This window comes from Podarcis muralis, chromosome 10 (assembly GCF_964188315.1).
Source record: "Podarcis muralis chromosome 10, rPodMur119.hap1.1, whole genome shotgun sequence".
NCBI classification, from domain to species: domain Eukaryota; kingdom Metazoa; phylum Chordata; class Lepidosauria; order Squamata; family Lacertidae; genus Podarcis; species Podarcis muralis.
In genome coordinates, this window is record NC_135664.1 from 8996857 (window position 1) to 9007199 (window position 10343).

A 10343-nucleotide genomic window follows, 5' to 3' on the forward strand; every position below is an offset into this window, starting at 1 on the left:
TTAGGATCAGAGTTTTCCTTCTCCTAGATGGGCTCCCTTCCCAGGTTGACAAGCCCCTTCTGCCCCTCACTTCCCTCTACAACACGTGCAGAAACCGTCTTCTTAACCGTTGAAGCCAATGGAGGTTGCTCTCTGCAGACATAGCACTAGTTTCTGGACGCTGTAATTCTTGCAGCTTCCACGCTTTCGCAAATGCTCTTCTGAATGAACCCTAGGGAACTTGTTGCGTTTCTGGTGTCTTCCTGAGAGTCTGCCCGCTCATCAAGGTGCTCCTGTGAATGTTTGAGGTTTTGCTGCTGGATTTCTGAGTGTTTCTTTTCTTCTCCTGCAGGAAGTACCACACACACTTGCTACAGTTTGATGGGGAAGGACACTGGCGCTTTGAGCAGTTGGACAATGCTATCCGCTTAACCCTCAGTGAGGAGAAGCAAAGACTAGAGTCCCAGCTTGCAGGAATGCCAAAAATGCAGCAGAGACTGAACGAACTTTGCAAAATCTTAGGGGAAGATTCCGTGCTTAAAACAATGGACAAAGAAGAATAAATGTTTTTAGTTCATTTCCCCACCCCCATTTTTTTAAAAGTTAAGGATGCACTTTGATTTCTGAGACACAGTGGTTTGCATGCACTGATTAGTGTAGACTGTAAGGAATTGGCCACAAACTCAATGCTTCAGATAACTGTCAACTTTATAATGTGGTTCAAACTAAGGCTGTCCTGAATTTTAGTGAGTTCTGGTTTTCAGTGTGGGGGGAAACCGTTCTGAGAAGGCGTATGCAAAGGCTCTTGCAAAATCTTCTACCTTCCTAATATGCTCCTGGTTTGATGCAATTTTTAGGGCTTTGCTTTAGGACTGGCTTCAGGCACAGCACCACAGAGCAAATCAGATTTGAAGATGTGACAACATGCTCTGAGTTTTGGGGGCAAAAGAGGCAACTGGATTTAACTCCCAGTTCAGAGAAGGGTTGTGACACAGTGGGGAGCACATGGGTTGCATGTCAACCTCCTACGTTCAGTCCCCAGCATCTCCTGGTAGAGACCTAGCCCTGAAGACCCCCATCCAGTCAGTGTAGGCAATATTGAGCTACATGGACCAATGCTCTGACTCGATGTGGGGCAGCGTCTTGTATTCCCCAGATTTCTTGCTGTATAGCAAGTTGTTTGCTGCCAGCTAGTTCATGTTGTGCATTCTGACGCTTGGCAGTTTGGGACAGAATGAGAATGTAGGCATGCTGAATATGTACATCCAGATGCAGATCTAATGGATGAAAGTCTACATTTGGATGTGCATTAGCTGCGCATATAAATTTCGGGTGCTATCCATCCATTTTTCAATGGGTGTGTATGTGTATCCAAATGGTTGCTCACATTATGTCCTAACTATGTATTCGGCTATCTTTCTATTTATAAAGGACTGGCTCCTGGGTTGAGTGGGCTTTGGGCAAGGTGCTGTTGTGTGAGGACTCCTTTGCCATGGTGCCCCCCTAACATTTCTGGGGGGGGACGTACAAGGGTGGCTGGAGGCAACAAAGAGCCCAAATGCCGCAGAAAACCTCTGTTTCCAGGACATGGTTGGAAACAGGGATGGCATCCACCATCTGCATTGTTCTTGGGTTATTATTTTAGAGCCCAGAACATGGTCAACCATGGTATGGGGCCTAGTAGATTCTCTAAGGAGCCCCCAAGTGAATCTGAGCCCACAGATCTGGATCAGGGGAAGATCCAGGATTTTCCCCCCATCCAGAACTCACCTGAACTCATTTCTGGCGCCAGTGCCATTATATAAGAGAACAAGGGAGGTGTTCGTGGTGAGTTCCAGCACCTCTTTTTCTAGAAAAATAGCACTGGGAAGACCGTAGTACCCCCCACCAAGGGAGCACTGACATTTCTTTGCAAAAAGGTGCAGAAAATTCACTGGAAAAGTAGGGCTTGTGTCACGGTGGTGTGTGGCGTGAGAGAACTGTTTGCAAAACACGTTCCTCCTTTTCAGCTCGGCACTAGTTTGAACCCCAGAAAATTATCAAGAAACGCACTGTATATATCAATCGTTACACCTTCCAAGCTCACGGCGCTCCTGGGAAGCTCCTTGTGTGGTTGGATTACCCTGACAGATTCTTGCTTCAAAGCCAGGAGGTAGAATATGATCTCCCACCATCCTTCTGCCCTGTGCGTATGATATGCCTGGTGTGTTATGCAGGCATGGAGCGACAGAAGGGCAGGGCTTGGTGAGTATTCAGGTGCATGGGGGACAGGGGGAGGCGGAATATAACATATATGGAGTGGGGATCATTTTTTATTTAAAAAAACCTGTGAAAATGATATTTGCAGATAATAACACATGCATGTCAGCAGCTGTGCTTTCCTAGGAAGCAACAAAATGACAGGCAGCTTAGAAGATAAGGGGACGGCCCTGGCCTTTTCATTCTGTGCACGAAATGGCAAGTACGTCTCAAAGAAGAAATCTGGAGGCTGTTTTCTACTCTAACACTGGGAGGCATGCATCTGCGCTCTGTAACGCAAGGGGCACTTGTATCTACGTCTCACTTAAAGTAATTCAAGGTGATAGACTACGAGTTTATTCCATTTATTTTCACAAAACTGTACGCTGCTTCCCTTGTTGCTCCTGTTATAGTTATCACTGTAATAGCAATAGAGGGAGACCGTTCTGAACTGTTTCAAGGTGGCTGGTGGTTCCTACAATGGGCTGTTTGGGGTGTGCCAGCCACACGCACAGAAAGTTAGCCTGTACGCCAATTCAAGGTTCACTGGGTGCTCTTTTAGCAAGGTCATGTTGATTTCTGATTCCCTTTTGCATTTTGGAAAGAATGGTCTATCCTTGAAAGTAACCTGCCATTTTGGAGAGAATGGTCTATCCTTGCCAGGTTATTTTCAATTGGGTTCTGCGGCTTCCTAGGGTCCATTCCTTGATCCCGTTTCCAAATTCCAGGCACCTGACTTGAATGCCCATTGCTTGTTGATTCTTCCACTGACAAGGTAAAGGAATTTGCCTTCTATCAGGTTAGACTGTGTGTCCATTCAGCCCCATATTGTCTACACTGACTCGCAGCAGCTGTCTACTAGAGTCTCAGGCAAACGTATTTCACATTACCTGCTACCTCATGCTTTCGGTTGGAGGTGCCAGGGATTGGATTTGGGACCTTTTGCATGCCAAACATGTGTCCTGCCATTGGCCCTTGCTCGCTCCTGCATGTTAAAATTATTACTGTGTGTCTTAGTGCAGAAGCGGATGATCTGATTCTAACCCTGCTGTATTGGAGTAGACAGAGTGCTTAACAATGTCCAAATCCCAGCAATTGAAAAGTAATGGCTTGTTTTTCTTTGATAACGGAATTACTCAATAAACTAATATGGGAGAAAAGAGAAAAGATAAGAAAAGTCACTTCCAGACTGTCACTATTTTTGAGTAGGATTCAAAAACATGCTAGCCAATTCAAGTAGCGCAGTTTAAGTTGATTTGGCTCTCTTCCACAACAAACTTGCTTCCTCCTCAAAACAGGCTCTCGGTGGCAAGGAATGCGATGAGAAAATGCACTCTGGAAAATGTGGGGTGACAATTGCTTGACATGATATCATCTAACCTCCCCACAAACGAATCAGGGTGAATGCTGAATAAACAGGCTGTCTGGGAGAAGCCTAAGATCATAATGCTAATTTTGATATGTAGTCGCAGACCAGCAAGTGTTTCATAATAAGAATTCAGCAACCAGCTTGTAGTTAATGGCATTATTGGGGCCTGTTCAGAAGTCACAACTTATGGATAGCATAAATTGGCTCAGTGTTATATTTCAATGTATTTAACCATAGTTTTAATTGTTTATAAAAAATTTTTAAAAAAATACGGTACTTTTCTCTCTTAAGCTTACTGAAGGCCCGGTGTGCTGTGTGATGGGAAATAAGAGACAGGGCCTTTGCAGGGGCCACACCCAGACTTTGGAATTCCCTGCCCAGAGAGAGTTGTCTCCCCTTTTTCTTGATCTTTCCTTGATGATCTTCTTAATAATTTTGGTGAACTTTTTGCCACTGTTCTTAAGGTTTTTGCTGCTCTGTTTCTTCTAAGTAATGATGCTTTAGCGTTGTGTCATATCTCGATTGTGCTTTTTTAATCTGTTGTATTTCCTTTTGTCTGCACCTTTGAATTTTTTGGAATGGGGATATAAATGGCACAAATCAAATAAAGAAATTAAACACAAAAAGTAAAATAACAACAACAACAAAAATCTAGAGCGAATTGTAGTTTGCCTTTTAACTAGTGGTTGAAGTTAGCTCGGGTCAATTTCTACTCTAAAAGCAAACTTCAGTAAGCAGTAACTCTTTATGGTTCAGATATAATGTTTAACCATGGCTAACACTAACCAAGGAAGGCACGTGCAAGAAATTGGGGGGAATGTGTGAGCTTATAGGGTGCTCCCAATCAACAAACCATGGTTTAGTGATCAGGTAGCCTGACAGCCCTGCCTTACCACTAAAGAGAGTTAAAGTGTGACCCCCCCCAAAAAATGGGGGTGCTACTAAGCTGTGATGCCTGTTGTGTAAAATCAAACTAATATTTTTTCCTTGATTGTATTTTTTTTACTTCCTCTTTGCCTCAGCAGGAGCCCCACTTTCTCCTTTAATTTTGCTTTTCTCAAAATTCGACGGCAAAATAATAATAATAATAATAATAATAATAATAATAATAATAATAATAATTTATTATTTGTACCCCGCCCATCTGGCTGGGTTTCCCCAGCCACTCTGGGCGGCTTCCAACAAAGATAAAAAATACACTAAAATGTCACATATGCTCCCAATCAAGTGTTAAAAACAATACAGGGTTAAATATTAAAAACTCCCCTGAACAGGGCTGCCTTCAGATGTCTTTTAAATATAGGATAGCTGCTTATTTCCTTCACATCTGAAGGGAGGGCGTTCCACAGGGTGGGTGCCACTGGCAAAAGACCCAGAAGGGCTCCCAAGCTACATATTCGCTCCTTCAGGGGGAGTTTAACCTCATCAAGAGCAAGCAACCTCCCACTCTTCCAGTTTGGGGAACCACCCACTAGCAGTGCCTCAGCCTTAACTGGACTGAGCTTTGGTTTGTTGGCTCTCATCCAGTCCATTACCATCATCATCATCATCATCAAACCTTTATTGGCATCACATACAAACATTCAGAATAAATAGGCCAGTGAGATCTCGTAGCCATTTCAACAGTACAGTCATTTGCCAAAGGGAAGAAGAGGCAAGCAATCTATTTCACCTCTGTGGGTCTCCAGCAAGGGCAGGATCCTGTAGCGTACTTCAGCGGCAAAAAATCAAATAGAGGAACTTAGCTACTGTCTTGGTGAGCTCCTGGTCTCTCCCCTGTAATAAGAAGCGTATAACCTCTGTCTCTGGTTTCCATGTTGGGATACATAGCTGGTCTAAGAATTGTTGACAGAGATCATCATACCTTTTACATTTAAGGGCCATGTGAGCTAGAGATTCCACCAGGTGGGCATCGCATGGGCAGATCCTGTCCCCTTCTGCCATACCGGCGAACCTACCCCAAGGAGGTTAGAAGGATTACAATTGAACCTAGCCAGCGAAAAAGCCCTTCTTTCTTGCGGGTTAAACAAAAATTGTAAATAATTAAGGTTAAATTCCTGCGCCCAAGAGAGTCGAAAATAAAGAGGGGAACATGTTTTATCCGCAGCTGAGATTAGTTCCTGGCGATCTATGTCCCACAGCCTAGTTTTTAACATGCCTTGGTCCATTATGAAGGCAAGACTGTGGTATGTTCTAGAATCCTTTGCAGTGCCATGGGGGCTGTTGACTCATATTCCTCCCAGTATTTTGCACAACGACTTGGGATGCATGCGTTCATATTCATGCTACTTTGCTGGCATCTGTAAACATGGTAGCCAGGATTCTAATAACTGCAAGCGAAGTTCCACTCTTGGAACGGAGCTTTTCTGCTTTGTCTTTTCTTTGCTTACCTCTGAAGATTGGGAAACCATCTGGAATGATGTTTGACGTGGGGGGGGGGGGGTTGCAGCTGTGTGAGTGGGAACTGTTGGCAATTGGAGATCCCACACCCCTCCCAGCAGTAATGGAAGCTATATTTTCCCAGGCTAGGCCTTTGGCCCATCTAATCCAATATATCTACACAAAGGATGGGGAACTCGTGGCCTTCCAGATTTTGTTGGACTCCAGGTCCCATCATCCCTCACTATTGGCCATGCTGGCTGGGGCTGATGGCAGTTAAAGTCCAACAACATCTAGAGGACCACAAGTTCCCCATCCCTGGTTTGCACTGACTGACAGTCCTTTCTAGAGTTTGAAGGTGGATGTGTAGATGCCAGGAATTGGACTGAGATGTTTTGCATGGTAAACCTGCTATGCACCTGAATTTTACATAGGGCACTGTTAGATTCAAGTCAGTGTTGACAACTGCTTGGCTGTTGTTGTTTGTGCAATCAAGACTTCGAGAAGCTGTTCATGGGTCCTACTTGCAACATTTATTTGTTGACTGGTAATGGGGCCATTAGAGACGCGGGTGGCGCTGTGGGTTAAATCACATAGCCTAGGACTTGCCGATCAGAAGGTTGGCGGTTCGAATCCCCGTGACGGGGTGAGCTCCCGTTGCTCGGTCCCTGCTCCTGCCAACCTAGCAGTTCAAAAGCACATCAAAGTGCAAGTAGATAAATAGGGACCGCTCTGGCAAGAAGGTAAACGGCATTTCCGTGTGCTGCTCTGGTTTGCCAGAAGCGGCTTAGTCATGCTGGCCACATGACCCGGAATAATAATAATAATAATAATAATAATAATAATAATAAATTTTATTTATATCCCGCCCTCCCCAGCCGAAGCTGGGCTCAGGGCGGCTAACAACAATCAAAATACATTCATTATAAAATTAATTAAATCAAATTAAAATCAAATTAATGGCAACCATCAAGCAAAATTCTGTGCAGAATGCCGATTGCCAGAGGAGGGGGTCAGGCTGCGCCCTGACCAAAGGCCTGGTGGAACAGCTCTGTCTTGCAGGCCCTGCGGAAGGATGTCAGGTCCTGCAGGGCCCTAGTCTCTTGTGACAGAGCATTCCACCAGATTGGAGCCGCGGCCGAGAAGGCCCTGGCTGTACGCCGGCTCCCTCGGCCAATAAAGCGAGATGAGCACCGCAACCCCAGAGTCGGTCACGACTGGACCTAATGGTCAGGGGTCCCTTTACCTTTAATGGGGCCATTGTGAATAAATAGCCTATCCTACAAATGTTGGCAGGTTGGAGCACTGGGTTTGCCACAGCAGTGGATTATTATTATTATTATTATTATTATTATTTAAAAAAGAAGATTGCTAATGGAAAACTGTTGTGAACCATGTTGAAGGTGGTGGGCTGCAAAATGCAGAGACCTATGTGATCTTTTAATAGGAGCTTAAAAGAAAATGAAGGCATTTATTAATTGGGACAATTAAAATTCATTTACTAAAATATTTTTCCTCAGCAAATAGAACCAGTATGTTTTGAGACTTTCCAAATTTCTCTTCAGGTGTGGTCCTACTTCACTGACCTCATTAAAACCAATTAGAATAGCATCCAAATAATCAGGACAGCAAATGGATTACATTGGGGAAATTTTCCTTGGTTAAAGATACATTAGAGCTTTGAAGAAATCTGAGCTATCATAGTGGATGTGTTAGAAGCTTCCTAAAATTTACAAGCTGTATGACATCAAATTAAATTACTCTTGTACATGTGCCTGTGTCTGAAGGTTTGATGAATTAATTAAAACATCACGTTTTGGCCTTGTCCTGTTTTTGTTCAAGTTTTGAAAAGGAGACCGGTTTGGAAGCAATAAATTTGCTTTGTTACAGCTGTAGTTCAATCCAGCATTAAATAAACTGTGCTGTATTTACTTTGATGCTACAGTGTTTATTAATCACCAGGATAAAGCATGATAAAGGCTACTCGTTTTTGGTGAGGAGTGATCAATGATACAGGAGAAGCAATTTGGCTCGCCCTACTCTGTAATCCTGAAGAAATATGAATCCGTTCACAGTTTTTGAAACTGAAAAGGTAAGTTTAGCCCTAGTACACTTATTGAGTGGACTGTGGAAAGGTAGCTCTTTACTGACCCCTAGCCAAGTATTGCACAGAGAGAGCAGTTAAGTCCTCTTTACTGAAATCAACGTGGTGATATATCACAAATCGCTGTGTGTGTGTGTGTGTGTGTGTGTGCTATGCAAAAAAATTGCAGTATGAGAAAACCGTGAAGCCAGTCATTGCTTCTCTCATGATTCCTTCTCCCTGTTGCTCTGTACAGTGGTACCTTGGTAGTCAAACGCCTTGGTTGTCGAACAAATCGGCTCCCGAACGTAACAAACCTGGAAGTGAGTGTTCCGGTTTGCGAACATTTTTTGGAAGCCGAACGTCTGGTGGGGCTTCCACAGCTTCCGATTGGCTGCAGGAGCTTCCTGCTTTGACACATATTGGATATTTATTTTCTGACCCTTTTCATGACATTGGCAACGTCACACAACTTGTCACGCCACCGAAGAAAATGCAACTTTGCATTTTTGAACTGCGCAAATGTTCTTTTAGAAGTGCACATTTCCCCCCTTAGAACTGTTTATTTTATGACTGGCACATTTTTAAAAGCCCTGCTGGGTTTGCTGTGTCCAATGCTTAATAGCGGCACGCCCAGAAATAAACCATTGCAAAAAGATACTCTGACAGGCTGATGCTACACAAAGCTGTCTTCAGGAAATGCACTTTCAGAGCAGGTGCTTACGATGCCTCATTAGACGCAGAAAATAAATCTGCTGCTTCTTGTAGAGGCTTGTCGGGAGCCAGGTGTTCACGCCAATTCTGCCCTTCCTAAGATGGATGCTGCAAATACAGTTTGCAAAGTGTGGAGATTACAGCAGGTATGCCTTGCTGGAAACAAACCTCTCAGTGGGCCTGCACAAACAGGTGTGTGGCAGCCAGTTTATTTAAACAACAGAACCAGTTTAGAGGAAACATAGCTCCAGTTGCAAAAGGCCTGATCCAACAGGTCACATTCATGCTACATAGCAATTACTCATAAGTAGGGATGGAAGCTGCGCTGGAGTAACCATTAAGCAATATAAGTCCATCAAGGGGAACACCACAGAAATGTCCCATTGCTGGATTTACCATGGTGCAGCTGAACAAAAAATAAACATTTTTTATACAAATCTAGAAAAACAAACATTATTTTCCATCTTACTGTAGGTTTGGTTTCAAAAAATAACGTTTTATTTTACGGTTTATTATTGTTTATATTTTGAATTAGATATATTTAGGGATATATTTATATATTATATAAAAGATATAATTCTTTTAAGTGCTTGGGGGCCTTTAAAGGTCTTAATCCAGCCATGAATGGAATACCTTGTCTGTTTTGGTTCTCATTTTACTAAAATTAAATTGAGTTATCTACATTTGGCAGCAATTTGCATTCTTTAAAAAAAAAAAATCATCATGAAAATTCACCAGTGCGAATTTCTGCTAATAAACACATTTTTAATATACACAATTTTGCAGGCAGTTTTCCCTAACGTAATGCATTTTTGTGCATTTTTGTCTTCGATATATTCATTTTATGCATACTTTCCCCCCACTTGTTTCATTTTTGTAAGCATGGTTTGGTTGACATAGTCAGTGCATAGCAAAGGATACCTGTGCCTCAGTTCACATATTGTTTTGGAAATTGCAAATTTTATAGACCCAGCTTCAAATGAGACCTGAATCGAATTTCTCCCCAGTCCCTACTCATGAGTAAGGTTTCCTCCTCAAGTTAAGTCAGTAAGAATAATAAGTGGGACATATCTACACTGCATTAGTTTAAATGGAATGGAGATTGAAGCAAGCATCCCAAACTTTGTTTTGGTACAACTGCTCATGTGGACACAACATGTTTACATGCAACAAGAGACGATAGTGCTAACATACCTTTGATGGTCATGGAGAAGGGGCAATTTCAGCAGGTGTACCTACTGAAATCCACTCTTCACAGATTTTCAAGGTTCAAGGGCCCTGTCCTCTTTTGCATCTGGCCAACCTAATTGGGAAGTACCGTATTTTTCGCTCTATAGGACACACTTTTTCCCCTCCAAAAATTAAGGGGAAGTGTGTGTGCGTCCTATGGAGCGAATGCAGGCTCCTTGGCTTCAGCGATAGCAACGCGAAGCCTCCGAAGCCTGCGCTCCAGAGGCTTCACGTTGCTTTTGCTGAAGCCAGGAGAGTCTGGTCTTTGAGGCTGGCAATGGGGGAAAGCAGCACTTCCCCCCACCGCCAGCCCCACAGACTCGGGGGGCAGCGGGGAGGCGCGCTCTTTAA

General features: G+C 43.4%; 1 protein-coding gene across 1 annotated transcript in view; it reads left to right on the forward strand.

Annotated features, from left to right (window-relative positions):
• The window catches only part of ABCD2 (ATP binding cassette subfamily D member 2), a 56319-nt gene extending 48422 nt beyond the window's left edge, over positions 1 to 7897 (forward strand). Inside the window, exon 10 of the mRNA XM_028746122.2 lies at positions 332 to 7897. Coding sequence (XP_028601955.2) covers positions 332 to 542 — 211 coding nt within the window. The 3' untranslated portion in view covers positions 543 to 7897. The remainder of the gene's footprint in view (positions 1 to 331) is intronic.
• Positions 7898 to 10343: the final 2446 nt, after the last annotated feature.